Here is an 18802-nt window from a genome sequence, read left to right as displayed (position 1 = left end):
CTTAATGAAGAGCTGATGGACCTAGATAGGGGGAGGAGGTAGGAGCCATGTGGGAACTCCCCCCAGCCAGGGAAAGAGCCAAACCTAAAAATCAAGACCTGTGTTCCCACCTACCGAGGACAGTCCAGACTTTGGAATCAACAGGATGTAGCATTTGCACAGGCAGACTCCTGCTCATCTCTAAGACTGATGTATTTGCTTACTCCCCTGTGTGACACTGAACTGTCCAGGAAAAAGCACTGAGTAAAGGAAGAGCCTATAAGGCATTTTTTTATCTTTAATCGGAACTCCAGCAAAATCGGTGTCCAGAGGAGAAGGGAATGCAACCTCACAACGAAAGGGAATAACTTCTCAAATTCATGCCTCTAAAGAGGTAGGATATCAGTCCCTTAAAGAGGAACTTTCACTAGGTACCGTCTCTTCCTGGTTGTCCTTTGGCTATCGTGCTTCTGGCCTGCAGCACTGCTTTTATCACACGAGCAGAACATTGGCTTTCTTGATTTGCGCAGGACCAGCTCTTTGTTATGACAGCCAGCTGTATCCTCCACGTGTCCTGAAATGAGCAGCAGCTGCAGGCAGGCCCCCACCATTCAGCAGCATCCTTTGTCCTTGAGCTGGAATGCTGTTAGCTGGCGCCACCTTCCAAAGGCCTTAAATAGTAAAGTGGACAAATCAAACACTCAGGTTACCCTTGAGGGGTTGCAGCCACCCTCACAGTACCTGCAAACACAGCTTTTCCTCTAGCAATGGCTATACCAGCTGCCCCACCATTCTCTCAGAGCCCTTCCCAGTCTCCCCTATGTTCCTGTAGCCAGTAAGTGAAGTGCAGAGTACAAATCAATGTGAGAAAAGAAGACCAATGCCCCCTCTGCCCTCTAATTTCACTACTTGCTCTCATCTCGTTAAAGGAGGACCTAATCCTGCATGGATCTTTGGGAAGCAGGCAGAGGAGCAAACTGGCTATTTGAGCTCTAAGGCTTTGTTTGCCTGCTTGCTTAAATTTCTAGCAATATGCCTGCCCCTGGGTGCAAGTCAGCACAGTCCTCCTGCACCAATGCAGAGCCTGTTTCTTCCCTGAGTGGGCTCTTGAGAGGCAGGGGATTAGTGGATTAACATCTCTGGTAGTGGTGGGGAAGGGGGCATACATCAGGGAAATTAACCACTGACACAAAGCTTTGAAAAACACCCAAAGATGAACCCATATAAAGCTGGAAGCTATTTCCCTGGCAAGTCCCACTCCTTGATGTATTCAACTTCTCCCTCAGCAAGTGCACTTTGTGCAGGGAGATACAGAGAACACCAGTTGTCCTTTTGGGGTGCTTTTTGGTTCACTGAGGTCCACAGAATTAAAGTAGTCATAAATGCTAACCTGAGATAGTAGGCTCCTGGCTTCCTCCTCCAGAAAATTCTGCACTACACAGCTTTGCAAATGTCGTCGTCTCCACACCCTCCAGGCCTTTTCTATCAGCCGCTGCTGGTCCTGCCAGGAAAAAGAGGCCATGCACAGATTATTTGGGCTCTGGCAGGCAAACTACCTCACTTCTCTCCAGCCCCACCTTGCTTCCAGTTCCTTTCCCGGGTCCCTCTTGAAGGACTTTGCATTGGTAATGAACAAAGCGGACTACTAGGAAAGCTCTTGCTGAACTACTGTCTCCTGCAAATATTGTGACTAATTAAGTCACAGTACCCTGGGGGAAAGGACAGTGCCCCATCTGTGCTCTGGCACAGCTCCTCAGAGACTATGGATGCACTCATTATACATGCGTCATCTTGTCCCATGGGCAAGTCAGAGCACATCTCACACAGCTAACACCCAGGAAGCCAGACAGAACATGGGTCTGTTCCGTAGATGGCTACACCTGAGCAGAAGGGGAAGCCAAATGACAGCTCTTGGTAGGCTGCAGACACCAGAGGGATGTATCAGGAACATAGATGAGGACAAAGATTGTAATGCTTGCTATGAACTTTTTGCACAGACTACAGACAATCTATACAAATCACCCTGCCTCAGCTTCCCATCGGTAAGATGGGGCAAAGCACAACTAAATATGTGGCTATGCCAGTCTGCCATGCTGGCATTTCAAAGAGGAAGATGGAAAAAGTAGCCACAGCAGCAAACCAGGATTTCTGGTACAGTCTGGTACTTGTTAAATTCCCAGGTCTCATCTCCCAGGACATATGTGAGGCTGCAAGCAGAGCAGGCTTGCCCATCACTGCCACCCTGGTAGCAGTACCAGACACTCACCAACACCTGAGCCAGTATTGCCACCCTGCTGGCTTCTCTCCACTGATGCCATCCCCTTGCTAGACGGCGTAGTCTCCTGTCACGCCAGCACTGGCGAAGTATCACTGTGTGATGCCACCACCTCAGATACTTCCTCCTACAGGTAAGTGGGCAAAATAAGCTTTATCAGCTCAACAGCCCTACAAGGGAGTCCTTCCCTGATGGCAGCAACAAGAGGAAGCCCAGAGCCCTCCATTCCACTTACCCAAGCCACTTCTCATCCCACTCCTCCAAGTCCACCTCTGCTTTGTTCTCCTGGATCCTTGCATGTGCAGGAGAAGGTCCTACCACACCAGGTCTCTCTACCGGGTGAGGGAACAGCAGCCTTTCAGCCCTGTTTTGGTTTCTGTAGATCACCAGCCAGCGGTGAATAGCACTGGGAAAAAGCCCAAGAGGGGCAGCTGGTTCTGAATCCTTTTCTCTGCCTCTTCTGTTTTCTAGGAAAGAAAAGAAGAATCACACAGGAGCTAACCTTAGAGCTAGAGAGGGAGAGATCAAAGCTGCCATGAGCCCTGAGTCCTTTGGCTCCTGAACACAGAAACAACCCATAGTCAGAGTTTGACTGCCATGACCACCTACTCCACAGAGGAATCCCAGTCATCTGGCTGGCAAACACTACTCCCCTTTCCTCCTCACTCACACTCCCCACATGGCCCCATGAAACAAAGAAAGGAGGGCACATCTTCTTACTCATGGACCGAGACAGAGACATCTTCCTGCTCTTCCTAGCACCTATCAGGGTACTGCACTGCCGTAAGCACTGGGAAAAGGCAGCTGCTTTTGTCCAGTAGTTGCAGGCCTGCAAACAGAAATGACACAGCTGCAGCCACGACTAAACACAAGGCGCACAGACAGCACATACACAAACTAGCCTTAGAGATACATTTATGTTCATATCCCTGCAGGTAGTTTAATGTGCTAGACCCCAGGCTGAAAACTGCACAGATGAGATCCCAGCAGGACTGACTCAGCCCTTCCAAATCAATCGACCTCTTTGTGGTTTGCTAGCTGTGAGTCTTTTGAAAAAAGCTGCAACTCTGACAGCTCGCTCTACTCTGCAGGGACAGCGATTATCCCATCTGATCTTTGAGCAGAGAGGAAGGAGTGCTCTCGTTTCTCTGGTCAAAATGTCCCCATTCCTTATTGCTGTGCTCCAGATGGTTGCTGCAATCAGTGCCAGATTATGGTGATGAAGTTGTGTGCACAGTCTGTAAAGAATTTCAAGGCAGGGACTAAGCAGTCACCATGAGTCAAACCAGGTTTTTATACAAAGCCTTGTCACTGTATCTCAGTACTTAGTGACTCACTGGGGTCTTCACGAGAGAACAGGCAGTTACGAAAAACTGACTCATAGGGACCTTCACCTTTTCTTACCTGTTTTACAGTAGCCACAGATCCTAGGCGCAGGGCTTGCTGTCCTCTTGAGGCCAATCGCCAGCGGTGACAGGCTTTACCCTGAGAGGGTTCCTGCCACTTGTAGTTTCTCTCTCCCAGCACCTGCTGTTCAGCTCTCAATAATTTCACCCTCCACTCAGTAAAGCTCACAACTAGGATACGGTGCTCTCTGACCCTTTTAAAACAAGAGAGGGCTTCATGCTGCCTCAGTCTACAAGCAGTGACCTGGGCCCAGGTGACTAGGCACCTAAAAAACAATACAAGCACAGAAAAATGGCAGATGCCTAAAGTCACATTTCCATGTCAGCACCAAACAGACTATAGACCAAATTCCACCTTCTCACCCCACCCTGCAGCGTCACATGTAAGTGGTCAAAGCAAGCGAAAGAGCATTCAACAAAAAAAAAAAAAAAAAAAAAAAGGTTGTTCCTATTATTCCTTCTGCCATCAACATTTATGTATCTTTCTCCATGTTACTTAGTTTTCCAGTGCCTTGTCCTCGGCAGGTGTAAGTTCAGACTCCTCAACTACAGTTTCTTTCTGCTAAAAACTTGCCCTCATTTTACTTCGGGTTCCCAGCACTGTTCCCTCTCAAATCCTCAAAGCCCAGGAATATGTCGTCTTCCTTCTGGCCATTTTAGCATTTCCTCCTCTTCAAAGACCTCTGCAAACTAAATGCCATGTCATACTATGTTTTTCCTTTGCCTACAAAACAAACACTTTTCCTAGGCTGCCCTGCCACTACACATAGTGGATCCCTCAAAAAAAGAAAGGAATTAAATTAGTCAGTCTTCAATCTTTCTCTGTGCCAGCAGCTGACCCTTAGGATGATGCTTGAGGATGGCTTTTTCTTTACGGGATGAGAATAAAACTGCTAAAATCTCCTTCAGCATGGAACCCATCAGACTCCTTAAGTCTTCTTGCTGTAGAACCAGGCTGCATTTAAGACAGCGGCTTGTTGTCAAGATTCAGATTTTAATTTTTTTCTTGGCTGTCACAAACTAAGGGCCTGCGTACACGGGATGTACAACTAGAATCTTTGCAGACACAATTTTATTGGAAAAAAAAAAAAAAATCAATGTCTACAGGAGTTACTATTAACAGCACTGTAAATCTGCACCCATAATAATCTCTCTATATCTTGCAGGCTGATGCACAGGAGGCCAGTCTTCCTGTGCAACCTCAGAAGCCAATCTGCTTTTAACTCCTGGCTTATCCTTTTGGTTCCTTGTTCCACTTGGACTTTCATTATGCAAATCACCCCACTGCACCATAGGGCAGAGGTGTAACTATCCTCTGCCTGGCAGGCTTCTCTGAAGATCAAGAGAATCTATTGCAGGTTATCCTAGCATGAAAAATGCCCCCCTCAGAAGAGACAGGGCTCAGCCTGTACCATATCCAGGTGAGAAATTAGAAGAGCGCTCTCATCAAAGGAGAACTCAGAAGGAAGATTAATGGTGGAAACACACTCTACAGGAAGGAGCAACATTAAGGACTTCTCTCAAACACACATCCCACTAGGGTGCCACCACACAGATGGATTTGCAGAAGAAAATGCAGTTGGGTGGGGTGAGTGCAGAGTCTAAGCATCACAGCCACTAAGGTTTTACTGGGTTTTTAGTTGATCTTTCCTCTGCAGATCTTTGTCTCCTCTCAGCCTGAACCTGCAATTCAAAAGGAAATCTGCTAGGGCCAAACCTGCACTTCTCATGCCTTAAATGAATCCTTGGCATAAATAACCTTATTCATTCTTATCCTCCTGAATTATCTCAAAGAGAACCACCTGAACAATTCCTGGTCCACTCCAGCTGGACACTTCACTGCGTTTGAGACAGACAGTAGCCTCATACAACATAAACCACAAACAAAACAGATTTCAATGAGAAACCTACTGAACAACAGCTAAGAGGGAAAAGAAGTGGTTAATGATTGCCAGAAGACGCCATGCTCTTCAGATTAAATTCTTGTGTTTTCAGGATCTGCACCGTAACATAAGACTCCAAAATGTACTACAGCTTCACCTATACTGTAAGCAAAACCAAGATGAATTGAATATCATGGTTCTCTCTTCATAGGCTTTACTGAATATTGCTTTTCAGCAGCAATATATTGAACTCAATTTTTCACTTTAATTTAAATTAAAATCAACACGCTGTTTCCAGAATCTAAAAGATTCAGGTTTGTAAACATCAGATCTCTGTAAGACTTCTACCCAGTATTCCTTTCAGCAAATACAGAATAATTCCAGTGGAAACAAGGCTTTCACTTTTTTAAACTACACAAATTTGTTTGCATCTCGCTTGCTTAGTTTACAAATACCACATTGGATTCTCTGCTACATAAATTGCTCTTCACTCAAAGCTTCCCTTGGAAATGCTTTGAGGGCAGGAAACAAACCTGTGCAGGAGAAGACGTTCCCAGAATAAAGCAGCATATTTCTGCTTCCTTGCTTGGCAATACCATGTCTGCAGGACCAACCTCTTCTTCTCCTGGCAGCTGTGCTGAGCCCATCGCTGCTGCAGCTCTCTCACAGCACGCTTACCTGTGAGAGAACACAAGAACTTCCTGAGCTGAGCCCAACAATTTTTTTTCCATAGCAGAGTCCAGACAAGAGCAAAGAATACATCTGCTGCAAATACCAAATGGAACCAGACTTTCTAAGATTTCCTGTCCTCTCTTTAGCAGCTGAAGAGACTTTTCAATTCATCTTGTAGTTTTTTGTCTGCAAGGCAGTCAGAGCTTTTTTTCTTTCCCCCTGCTCTTCCCCAAGCAAGGGATCACAAATCACTTCCACTCTCATATGCAAGGCAGTTTTCCATCAAAAATTGGGAGTGTTCCTTCCCTGGCACAGTGTAAGTACTTAGAACTTAAAGCATGTGGAATCCCTTGAAGGACAGGATCAGGACTGTTAAACAGCCCCAAAAGATACACCCCGCTCCCACTGAAGCAAAGCCTGACTGTTGGGTCTGAGGAGACATGTTCAAGCTCAGAATGCTGCATCTGAACTCCATTTAACTCCCCAGCTGCTAAAATGCATTGCTTGAACCCTCCTTTGGTACTGCAGGTAAAGCAAGATCCACTCCTTTTTCAATCAGTTGCCAAAGGAGCATCTCCCCTAGCATAAAGCACTACAAAACAGCAAGGCACATGTCCTGCTTGTAACCACAAGAAGGCAGTGACACAGGAACTTACTGACCCCTGGACTAGTATGTGCCATTCCAGAGGAGCAGTGCACAGAGTTACAACCAGAAGTTACAACCAGAAGCGGGACTTTCTCCATCCCGACCATTCCCACAGCATGCCTCTCCTACAGACACAAGTGCTGCTGTAGGATGGGGTAACTCACTTTGCCAGCAGGAATGCCAACACCACAGAGCATCAGCAGTCATCTGGTGAATGTGACACCTGAATCTCCGGTCAGCTTCCACTTTCTGGGCCAGTCTCTTCTTCCACAGGCTGAAAGCCATCTGGCAGCAATGAACTCGATGTTTTAAGGCTGCTGCTGCTTTTCGGTTCTTATTTTCCACAACCCAGTGGTACCACCTGAGAAAGGCTCTGAGAAAGACAAAGGTCATTGCACCAACTGTAGGAACAACTCACACAGATTCACACCCTTGTAACTGAAACTTTAACAATAAACATACACATGAGAGAGTTCAGAAAATAAATCTGATCTGTTAACATCCTTTCTCCATTAAATGTTGGGGAAACGATGGACAGGGCGAGTTGTTGGGAGTAAGTTTCTGTCCTGGCTGTGCCAAGCCTGTTGTGCTCTTCAACTTCCGCATGAGTAGAGAGCAAGGCCAGTTCAGTGGATAGGAATTTACCAGGGCTTGTTACCAGCAGTGCTGGGCTTGCTCTAATTTGTGAGGCATCCTATCAAACCAGAAATGGCTGTGTTCAGATATAATAGTTTTGAAGCAGGGAAAAAAACAAAACAATGGGCTGCAAAACTCCCACTGAAGATAGAAAAAGATAGTTAGAGGAAGAATTTTTTTTTAAAAGCAAGTGTAGAGCTCTCAAAACAGACAGCTTTAGGAAACTTCTGGAAAGCACAATACCTACCGAGACAGCTGAATGAGCCTGCAGTACTGCTGGGCCTTTACAAGTTGCTGAGTCCGAGCTGACCAGACAATGAAGTACCTCTGCAGGCAGCGTTTCTCTGCTTGGTGCCAGCAACTCTTCACCTCCTTGTCAGAACCACAGTCCTGTAATGCAGAAAAGCAAAAAAGGGCCTTGAACTGCTGCTGTTAACACAGTTACTCCATGCAGCTCAGCCCTTTCTCCTTGCCGCTGTGACTTCTATGATTGCCTAACGCCCTGTTGCTAACCCACACACACCACATGAACGTCCAGACATGAGGGTCTAAACACATCCCTTTTAAATCCTTGACACCTGGCCTATTTTCAACTCAGCTGGCAAATGGTAGGGAAGAGTTGCCCTGAGAAATGCCTCAATCTCCCAAACCTTCTGTCTGAGAAAGAAGAAAGAAGAACAAAGACAGAACAGCAGTGAGACCTTCCATATGCTGATATTGAAACCCAAAGGCTCTTCGCTAAATTGCGCTATGCAGAAAACACTTGTACCTTTACATGCATCGCACCACTTTTCAGCCTTACCTCTTCCCATGTAGAGTAACTGGTGAGAGGCTGGACATTATTGTCTGGACTCTGCAGTGCCAAAGACTGGAACTGACCTCCCACAAACCAGTTTCTTCTGCAAGACAAAAGTGTCAGGGAAAAAGGGAAAGAAAGAGGATAAAGTATCTGGAAGGGTGGTGTGAGGTCATCTGAGGGACTATCCAGAAGGAAGGAATTCAGCCAGATCAAACAAGGGGCCACTGCTACCAGCATCCCAAGGAACCAGTCTCCAACTCACCCAGATCCAGTACTCCGTGGAGGAAAGGAGGCCTGCCAGTACAGCTCCCCACCCATCTCAGCCGGCAGCTCTGTGCACTGGTGTAGTTGCAGGAAGGAACTGTAATATGGCATGTGTGTGACATCCTCAGCAGTCAGAATGGAGGAGAAGCTCTGCTGGCTGCTGTCGCTAAAACTGTATTCCTGCAGGTATGGAGGGAAGAACATGCTGCGAGATAAGTGTCCTTGCAGTGGAATCACTCAGCTAACAGCTCCAACCATGCCATTTACTGCTCTTTTTGGCAAGGATTCAGGGAAGTCCAGGATGCATCCACAGGAACTGCAGGCTACCAAGTACAGCTTTGGAGTGCAAACATATATAAGTGATGGGAAAGTTATTTCTATACTGAGAAAAGGGGAAACGGGCATATGTACTTTCTCAGTAATGAGGCTCTTTGTGCCTCATCCCTTCCACCTTGCAGCCACAAAGAGGAGCAAGTGCACAAGAGAACCTCACTGGCTCAGCACCTCCCCATATCACTAAATGATGAACCAGGAAGGGCACAGAGAGAATTGACTTTACAATTTCTGATTACATTTAAACTCAAGGACCCTACAGGCTCAGTGCTTTTCAGGCCTAAATAGTGAGCACAGTTTGCTGATGACAATCTCATGTTGAAGCAGAAATTTTCCCCTAAAAAATCCCAGCAATTTAATACCTCAGAGCAGTCTGGATGTATCAAGACCTCCTCACCTTTTCCAATGAACTTTGAGAGGCCAGAGTAGCTGGAGGATTGCTGTCAAAGCCAGAAGATGTTGAGAGGTCCTCAGAAAACAGCATGGCAAGAGGTTCTTCACAGACAGTCCTGTGTGAGTGATTAGGACTTTGTTCAATTGTCTTCAGCATGAGACACTTTTGGTGCCAAAATTTCAGAGCTTTTCTGAGTCTACACTGCTCCAATATCTGAGAGAAAGAGCTGAGACAGAAGATATTGAGACAGCAAAGTGACTGAAAAGGGATACCAGAGGGGGACACTAGTACAGATGTGATGGATGATAGATGGTAAAATGGGTTTTTCCAGAAGGACCAGAAAGTCAAGTGGGCACTACTAATGAGGGGCAGGGCTCCAGGAACTGCCTCTTCTTCACTCACTCAGCTCTGTGATGCTCGCGCAGCCTTGCTTTCCACAGCAGATACACTCTCTGGAGCTTCACCTTTTGGCTGAAGTCATCAAGAGTGTAGCCTGTTTTCTCTGGAAACGGTCTCTCTGCAGTCCACAATGGCTGATCTTCTTGCCTCTCTGTCGCAGTCTTGTCAGCTACTGAGCTTATAACTGGTCCTTAACCAGTACAGAGTGACAAGAGACAAGGTTTGTCAGAAGGCATTCCTAAGAAACTCAGCCCAGCCCTCAAACTGCTTCTTTTCAGCAAGGTTTAAGACCTTCTGTTAGCTTTATGAAACAGAGCAACAAATCTCCCTGTAGCTTCACTGACGCATCCAGAACAACTAGTTCTCTGCCTGCTCTGGTTTGTTAATACCATGTATCATTTGAGCCTCTCTGTTATCAGGCTGTTTTCAGCTGGTTTTCGCCATACAAGAAGAGGAGGAAGGAGCCTAAGCACCTCCAAATCTTAGATTCTGCACAGACCCCAAGCTGCTCACCATAATGCTGCCTCCATTGTAGGAAAAAGAAGTTCACCATTGCCTGCTTATCACCTTCTCTGACCTGCAGCATCTGAACCCACTGCTGGAAGTATTTCCTCAGTGATACTGCTCTGAGACAGGCCAGGTTGCACCTGTAAAGTGCCTTCTGCTCAACAGTCGTCTTCCATGCACTGAAGCACCTGAGAATACCAAAGGAAAATAAAACCACATGGAAAACCATGTGTACAAGCTTGTGTCTCCTCCTGAGACTTTTAGTTCAGGAAAGACAGACAGAAGCTGTTGTCTTCTGAGCTTCTATTCGTTTATTTCATTAAAAAGCCACTGTGATGCTTAGAGCAGAGCAGCACAGTGGGTGCTCTTGGATTTGGTCTTTCAGGACATCAAAGCTCAAGACTAAAGAGCTTTGGCAGTGCACAGGAGGCAAGTCATAACATCTCTGGCCACAGTAGTTCCTCTTCATGTTTCGATCCCTACTTTCATCTTTATTAACTCCTAAAACAAAAGAATAGATGGCTTTAAAATGAACAACACATCACTGTCTGGGTTGGCTCTGTCATTCCTTGGACTTTCACAGTGAACAGACTTTTCACATGAAAAATAGACCTCATCAACTTACCGTGAGACCAAGTTTCTTTGGATCTGAGTTGTCAGTGCTAAAATCTGTTCCATTTCCAAGCATCGGGAACGCCACACCCAGAAAATGTTTCGTAGCTGCTTCTTTTCCAGCAGAGCGCGGACTTCCAAAAGCCTGGCTTCCTCTTTGCTCAGCAACTCCTTCTGCAGGTGCCACAGTCTGAAAGCTGCTGTGTTGCAGGGCAGGAAGAGATTGACAGAAAGAAAAATAACTTAGAAGAACTTCAAACAACTTAATGTCACACAGCAAACATCCTCTGGCTGAACTCCAGCTGTCTGAGAAAGGGCACTTAAGGGAGACAGCTCACATTGCTGGAGCAACTGCATCTACTGCAGCTGAATTAATACAAGGAACAAGACAAAAGGTGTATGACACAGCAAGTGGGCCATCCTCCACCACCACAGATACTGGCCTAGCTATTTGCAGGATCAGGTTCTGCAAGAGTCCGGTCAAAGCAACAACTAGACACACACCAAGAAACATGGTGAAACAGTGATTACCTCCAAGGCTACGGAACGTGTGCTTACCAGCTAGCCGTCTCATATCTCTGACTGCTTGAGCTCTCCAGCAGAACTCATCTCCTCTCTGCCTACGATGAAGCTGTGTCCACAGTCCTCCCTCCAACCTGAAAGAGTCACAAGCATGCTTTAACATCCGTCTGTCCAAAGAGGCACTCGGAGAACAGAATCCAGAGCCTTCCTTCTCCCTGTGTAGCTCTCTCTTTTTGTCTGGACTTGTCCTTCTGCCTTCAGAATCAGAAGACACAACAAAAGGTTTTTCTTTTGACACCTCTGCTGTCCTGCTACAGACTGTAGTATTGCCTCACTCCAATCTCATTTACGCCTGTATCGCATATGCAGGTGATAGCTGAACTCAAGAAATAGTACAGGAGTATTTCTGTCAGACACTCAAATCAGACTGAAAACACTAGTGCACAGAAGCTCTGGAACAGGATTGTTTAGTTCTTAAAACTAATTCTTGCAGTGCTTATCTGCAGCAATACATCCAAGGTCCTGGAAACAAGTTTCCCACCATTTGAGAAGACTTTCTCCCTGTGTTTGTAAACTTCCACTTGTCCAAGATAACACAAAGAGAATGCTCTCAGCTTACCTACAAGCCTGCTCAGCTTCCTTTGAGTATCCTACTGTAAGCTGGTGCTGAGCTGACGTTGTCATAGCTGCTAATCTTCCTACTCCAAAAAACCCCACTGATGAACTTTGGGTATGAGAATATGGCTCAGGCTGCAGAGATTGCTTCTTGCTCTGTTTTGTCACAGCTTCCTTCCACTGAAGGAGAAACCACAAGATTAGAACAAACTGCAGGCAGAGTTTCAGTATCAAGGTCCACATCACTCAATTTCACACAGGGTACCCCTTCCCCCTCCCTCTCCAAATAGGATTTTTGCCTTCTCTGACTGCACAACAGAAAACTGATGGCATCACTTCTACTGTCCCTAGCCCGTCCTCACCCTGCGGAAACTGACAGCTAGCAGAGCCGAGGCATGTCTCTGCTGAGCTATCTCCAGCTGCATCTTCCTCTGGTGCACAGCCCACTGCAAAGCACCAAGGCCCTTCCGAAGCAGCTGCTGTCTGTAAAGCTGCCTGGCTGCAGCCCTTTTCCAGAGGATGTGTCCCCTCCAGGCTTGGAAACACCTAGTTAGCATTTGTCTGTCACACAAGTGCTGGAAACTTAAAGAGAAAAAACAAAAGTGAGCTCCAGTTAACAGAAAGGAAAGTTAAACACAGCCAGGAGGTGGCAATCAGAGTTCAGCCATCAAGCTGAAAAGAGGTATTTCAAATCATTCTCTCTAAAGAGTGAAAAACCTTCATCCTCACACCAAATTAAGGTATCACTGTTCCTAAATTGGTAGCAATCTCACACTCATCTTATCCACAGTCACAGAATTGAATCCCATCTCATGGATAAGTCTAGTTCTTGATCTTCGCTAACTATGCAGTGAGCATGCCGGAATTTGCTGCGCTGAAAAGTAGCATATATGGTACCAATGCTTTTTCATTGCTAGCAACAACCAAGGTTGAATCTAGAAGCTAGAATTTAAAAGATACAGAATTTTTTTTTTTTTACAGCATGCTCCATTCTAAACGGCAACCCTTTGAAAAGAAATGGATGCAGCCCCTGAGCCAACCATGGCAGAATAACATAGGTTCCCAGGAATGTGGTTCCCTAGCCACTTTTCAGCAGTTTTCCTCCCCTGTTAACTACTAGCACACTCACACATAAATACAGTCTTTTTACCTTTGCTCATTCACCTTCCATGACCAGAAGCTGTTCTCCAAGACCTGCAAACAGACAAAAGACAGTAACTCACATGATTATTCACACTACTCTACTCTATTGAAGAATTTATCTGTGCCCAGCATGGCAAGTCATTTTGGATGGAGACCAGAACAGTGCTGCCTTAGGGTAACGTATTATGTCAGATGCCTTTGACACTGCCCCCACCATTGTTCTGTGAATACTCTTACATACTTCAGACATGGAAAAGCACAACAAACCTGAAATCTCAGGGCCCTGCAACTATGCACAGAGTAAAAACCAGTTTAATGCTTTCCCTCCGCATGTAGATCCAGAGAATATAAACAGGTGTTTACATTCCCAAGAACAGCCAAGTTAACAAGCTGGTCTTTAGGAAGAAGCATGCGAGACAAAAAGATGCGTTATGTTGGGCTGGAGCAGGACCATAAGAGAGGAGAATCTGGCCATTCAGTGCCAGAAAAAGTTATAGGACAAGCATCCCCATCACTGTTGTACCTCAACTCTGCACCCGTAGCAATAAGTGGAAACAAGCACAAGTAATATCTGTGAACAGGGATGCTACACAGTGAGCACACCCTCACCTCTCTGGACACAGTTTCCTGTTCCTGGCTCCCTTCTTCACAGCACTGTGGTTCTTTGGCACTCCTCTCCACAGAAGGTTCTTCAGACTGGTCGAGATTGGCATCAGCTTCCCAATTCCTCCAGCTGCTTTCGTAGGAGTAATCGTTTCTCCTTCCTTCTCTGCTCACATTCATACGATCTATGCCAGAATATCCACCAAAGCCTTCTTCAACCTGAATACCAAAAGGGCTGGACTGACTGCTGCCCACCACAGCCACTCTTCTGGCTGCTTGTGATCTATGGCCACATACGTGTTCTGACTCTTTGCTGGACTTAAAATGAGGTTCAGAGTTGTTGAATTCTACAGATTTAATACTAAGCTGCTGGACTGGTCTAAACTCTTTATCTCCAGAAGGAGAAGCGACTCTCACGCACACTTCCCTTGGAATCCCATACATTGCTACACCAACGTTCATCTGAGCCCCCCCCAAATCTGTCTCTAGTGACACCTGCAGACCCTCTGGATACAGACTGGCTGGAAAGTCTTTCTTCCAAGATACAGCACACGGGGATGCCCCATCAGATATCTCTTCTCCTTTAAGAATCTTTTCAGGGGAATGACTTCTTGTGCGAAGATAAAAAGTACCAGTTTCCAGAGCTGGCTTTGCTTGGGACTGGCATCTGAAATAAGGGGAGCAACTGTAGGAGGAATCTGCTTCTGTATCCACTAGCCTGCCAGAGCCCACCCCAGAAGCGAGAGTTTCTGCCTGGATGCCACCTGAAATTTTGGTTCTCCATGTGTTCAAGTCACTGCGTCCATATCTGTGAGAGACAGAGAGAGGTTCTACACGACTGAAGTCCCTTGTCACCGCACTAAGGCTCCAGTCTTTAGCAAATGGGACCTCCCATTTCAATCTTGCCTGAGCAGCACTTGTCTTTACTCCAGCTAGCTGTTCTCCTGTGCTCAGGATACTAGAAGCTGAATCAGCAGCAGCAAAGCACAAACTGCCACTGACTGCAGAAGACTTGGGCTCCAGAGGGAGGGAGCCCCATATCCCCATCAAAGCAGTTTCTTGCTTAAGCCTCTGGATTGAACAGTACAAACTAGCAGAAATCCGTGAGGATTGCAAAAGAGACTGAAGGGACTCCAAACTAGATGAATCGAGATCTCCCAACGTCAGGGCTGAACTATGACAAGTGTTCACACTTTTGCTTGAGCTCCTTGAAGAGGGACACACCACTAATTCATGCCTAAGAGGGGAATCTACAGTACAAGAGGACAAACATGCATTGACCAGTGAAGCGTTCACAGGATCCATACAAGAAGCAGCAGGAGGCTGATGCTGTTGTTTTTCCACCGGATAGTCACTATTCTTCTTCCTACTTTCTAAACAGCGATGGCGAGCAGCATGTATGGAGCAGCTACCAGCTGCCTTTGCTTTCTGATGGTGCTGTTGGGGAAAGTCAATACTCTCACTCCTTCTCCCTTCTAAATTATAAGCCTCAAGGCATGAGTATCTCTGAGGGCGATTCACAGCAGGGAGCACTGACAAAGCAAAATGGGGAATCCTGTGAGCCACACACTTCGAGCTGTGCTGCTGCAGCCTAGAGCAGAGATTATTTTGCTGCAGGAAGCAGGAACTGGAGAACTGACTGGTGGTGTCCCGGAATGGCTGAGAAGGGCAGGAGAGATTAGTCTGTCTCCGACTGGGATCTCTCTTCCCAGCTGACAGAGGTGCGGTACACAGCTGGCCTTGTTCTGCTGTCTGGCTGGGAGTTATACTGAATGCCGCAGCCTCAAGCCAGTGATGAGAAATGTCTACTCGACTTCTAGTGCCCAAATACAGATCAACATTCACGTTCTTCTGAATGTTTCTTTGCTCTGAAGAAAAATAAGAAGAAATATAAACAAAGGAGCATGCATATTTCTCATCACATCTTGCCTAGTTTGCCAAAGGCTTTGGGTACTTTCCTTATGAATTTCTTGTCTCCAGTCCACCAGCCTCTGTCCTGAAAGTATTACGGACACTACTCTCTTCCTGTTTCTCAGCAGACAATCATGTCTGGCAGAGCAGGAATGATCGAAGGGGACAGACTCAGTTCTCAACAGAAAACCTGGAAAACAAAGACTTCCAGCATTATGCATGCACCTGTAGCCTCAAAAAGAACTTATTGCTAGCAAAGCTGAATTATCCTGCTGCCAAGACATGGTAGTCTGTAGCCGCTTTTCCAGATCTACATGACACCAAACAAGAAGAGGTCTAAAAGAAAACGTTTTGACAGAAGTCAGAGCAACATGGTTCCAGCTGGAGTACAATGCTTACCCCCCCTTCATTGATTGGAAATCCAGCTCAGATCTCCTCCTCACTTGTATTTTCTCCAGGGCTGATAAGAAAGGTAGTGCCTCAACTTAAGGTACTGTTTGACTGCTTAACAAGTGAAAATTTGTTCGTGTATCACGCTACAGCCCTGCAAAGGTTCAAGGCTATGCAGACCAATTTCTTCTTGTCCACACTAAAGGATGAAACCATGTTTACACACCCAGAGAATCAACATTGTCCCCTAACCTGGAAGAGTTACAGCACAGATGGGAGACCTAATCTGCAGTCTAGCCACTAAGTCAGATGGCTATACATATAACACTCACGCTGAGCACAGATTCATAAGTTGCTGCTAACAGGTAAGTGCAATTTGAGGGGACTGTGCTTTCATTCCTTCAAATTTTAAAAGCAAGTTGTCAGTCACTGTCATTCTAACCACAATTCTTTTCCACCCCCCTTTTAAAAAAATGAAAATGGTATTGTGAAAAGACACACACACCTATATTATCTTAAAAAAACCCTAGTCAATCTGAAAAGAAAGAGACAGCACGGCCTATGAAATCAATGCCCATTGTCTTTTTCAAACATAATCAAATACCAGAAAGCCTCCTGTCAAATTGCACTCTGTTTCCAAACTATGTTTATCTCATTCTGTTCTAAGAAAGCATCTGAGCCTCAGTCATCCCTGTTTGCAAACAGCCTGCTTGTCCTTCTCACGGGAAAACAAACTCTTTCAGTAATCACCACAAACTGGGGAGTAAACTCAATTACCAAAGCAACAGGAGATACTCATGCAGTGTTGCAATTATCCTTGGGAACTGCCATTACTGCCTTTCATACATCACTAAGCGTACCATGAACGGAAAGAGCCCATTATTTTTGCCAGATGAGTAGAAGTTGGCAACTACAGAGTGAAGAGAAAAAACACGGCTGCCACCTTTAGGGTGCCTATCACTGCATGAAGTATAACTACAAAATGCAGCAGACTGGTGTTCCATAGAAGCACTCCTTGCATCCCAGGAATATCCAGCCAACTAGCAATGTATCACAAAAGGGCATTATAAAGGATCTGAATTGTGAAAGGACATGAAACCATGATGTTTATCAGTGCTGTTTTGCTCCATGAACACCTGGAACCTGGTACTGGACTACTTTATGCTCAAGAACCTAGACATAATCTATTTTCTTGATAACTCATGCGATTTTTTTAGTTCTCCATTTCAGTTCTTGGTACCAGGTTCTCAAGACATTGCCGTGATTATTTTAGGTGGTATTCTTCACCTCACTCATTCCTGATTTCAGACTCACTGAGATCAGGAAGAGATAACGTCCTTTAAAAACCTTGTTTGCCTACCTTCCCAAAATTGCCATTCAGGACTTTAGCGTAACCACTTTTAAGCAGTAGTTAGTCTTACTCAAAAGGCAACAAGACTTTATGAAGTGCTTTTTAAAAACTTCTTCTAAGGCCAAGAGAGATACTCAAGGCAAGCCGCAGATTTTGTGAACTGCAAAATCCATGACAAATGGATTTCATATTAGCTTTTATGTTTCCAACTAAAACATTTAATGCATGCTTACTATATACACTTCGCAGCAACACACTAACACATTAAAACCTGAAGCAAATCCAATTTAGCAAACAAAAATTAAGCTGATCAACATACTTCTGTTGTTACAAGCAAAAGGAATTAAATAGCACAGTTCATGAAAAGTAAATCAAGCTCTTTCAAACGAAAGCCATTTTCGCATTATGATAACAATGACAGACCCATAATAAACACATAAGCACTGCACAGACAATGCTTATCTTCCCATCCCTGCAGACCAAGGCTGATCCATTTTCCCCCACTGCTCAGTCTTACAAACCGAACCACCGCTGCCATTGCATGAGCCTTGTGTGACCGCTTCAAGATCAACAGGCACACACAGGTGGTCTTCCCTTAACCAGAGAGAGGGCAATTACTGCTCCGGCACCTGAGGAACAGCCAGGCAGCAGCGCCCTTCGCGTGCTGCCATCCAAGAACCAGCCGGTGTCTGGGGAATGCGGTGGTGGGAGCGGGAGGGCCATCACCCACGGCCCCAGCCCGGGGGAGGCGTTTCAGGCCTGCACTCAGCTGGCACAGCCGGGGTGCACGCCCCAGGCTCCCACACAGCATCCCTGATGGCTCCCAGCGCTCTCCACAGGTACGGACGCACCTCTCCTCGTAGGCACTTACTCACTCTGATAGCCGCTGCCAGACATGCCGCTTGCTGCGCCTCGCCAGAACCTCAGGGACGGGACACACACCTCTTTGTGCCTGTGCCTCCGAGCGCAGGGGCAAACCTGCAGCTTCATCCCCCCTTAATGCCCAAAACCCCGCAGCGAGCGCGCTCCAGCTGGGTCACTGTAAGCAGCTTATCCCTTGCGATTAGCAACGCCGCCTGTCACCGGGGCTGCAGATGGCCGCGGGAAAGCCGCTCTCGCCCACGGCTAATTAAAGCTGCGTCCTGAAGGCGGCCCAGACGAGGCGGACCTGCAAGAGGCACTGCTCACCTCCCCCGGGGAAACGCCTCAGGAGAGGAGGCATGTTCTCCTCCTCTTCCTCGCCCACGGGGCACCCCGAACCCGCCACATCCTGGCTCCTGTCAGCAGCGCTGGGCAGCATCACCAGGCCCCGCAGCCACCCCCAAGAGAGCGTGGGCGAGCCCAGGCCGGGCTGGCGGCCCTGCCGGGTGCGAGGCTGCCCCATCGATTGAGGCCGGCCATTAGCCACGCGGGCAGGCCCCGCCCGCCCCCTCAGGCCACCTGAGAGAAGATGCTGCTGAGG

At 46.6% G+C, this 18802-nt stretch overlaps 1 protein-coding gene across 4 annotated transcripts; it reads right to left on the bottom strand.

Annotated features, from left to right (window-relative positions):
- Nucleotides 1-259: 259 nt before the first annotated feature.
- On the bottom strand, nt 260-18485 carry C7H1orf167 (chromosome 7 C1orf167 homolog). 4 transcript variants are annotated; one of them, XM_052793764.1, is made up of 21 exons: nt 18216-18485; nt 13689-15556; nt 13093-13127; nt 12305-12524; nt 11947-12122; nt 11364-11461; nt 10819-11005; nt 10200-10381; nt 9690-9876; nt 9291-9513; nt 8559-8740; nt 8300-8396; nt 7745-7887; nt 7026-7234; nt 6077-6221; nt 3659-3926; nt 2975-3083; nt 2490-2721; nt 2246-2381; nt 1370-1480; nt 260-650 (listed from the first exon to the last, which is right to left on the bottom strand). In XM_052793764.1, the coding sequence occupies exons 1-21, from the start codon at nt 18328-18330 to the stop codon at nt 591-593; spliced, it is 4983 nt and encodes a 1660-aa protein (XP_052649724.1). In that variant the 5' UTR covers nt 18331-18485; the 3' UTR covers nt 260-590. The 4 variants fall into 4 exon arrangements, with proteins under 4 accessions (XP_052649724.1, XP_052649725.1, XP_052649722.1 ...); XM_052793765.1 differs by having other exon boundaries at nt 9291-9402; nt 13093-13136; nt 13695-15556; nt 18216-18484; XM_052793762.1 differs by having other exon boundaries at nt 13093-13136; nt 13695-15556; nt 18216-18483.
- Between the last annotated feature and the right edge of the window lie 317 nt (nt 18486-18802).

This window comes from Harpia harpyja, chromosome 7, assembly GCF_026419915.1.
Source record: "Harpia harpyja isolate bHarHar1 chromosome 7, bHarHar1 primary haplotype, whole genome shotgun sequence".
Taxonomy (NCBI): Eukaryota; Metazoa; Chordata; class Aves; order Accipitriformes; family Accipitridae; genus Harpia; species Harpia harpyja.
Note: the sequence above shows the minus strand (reverse complement) of the source record. Positions and strands in the feature narration are given on the sequence as shown.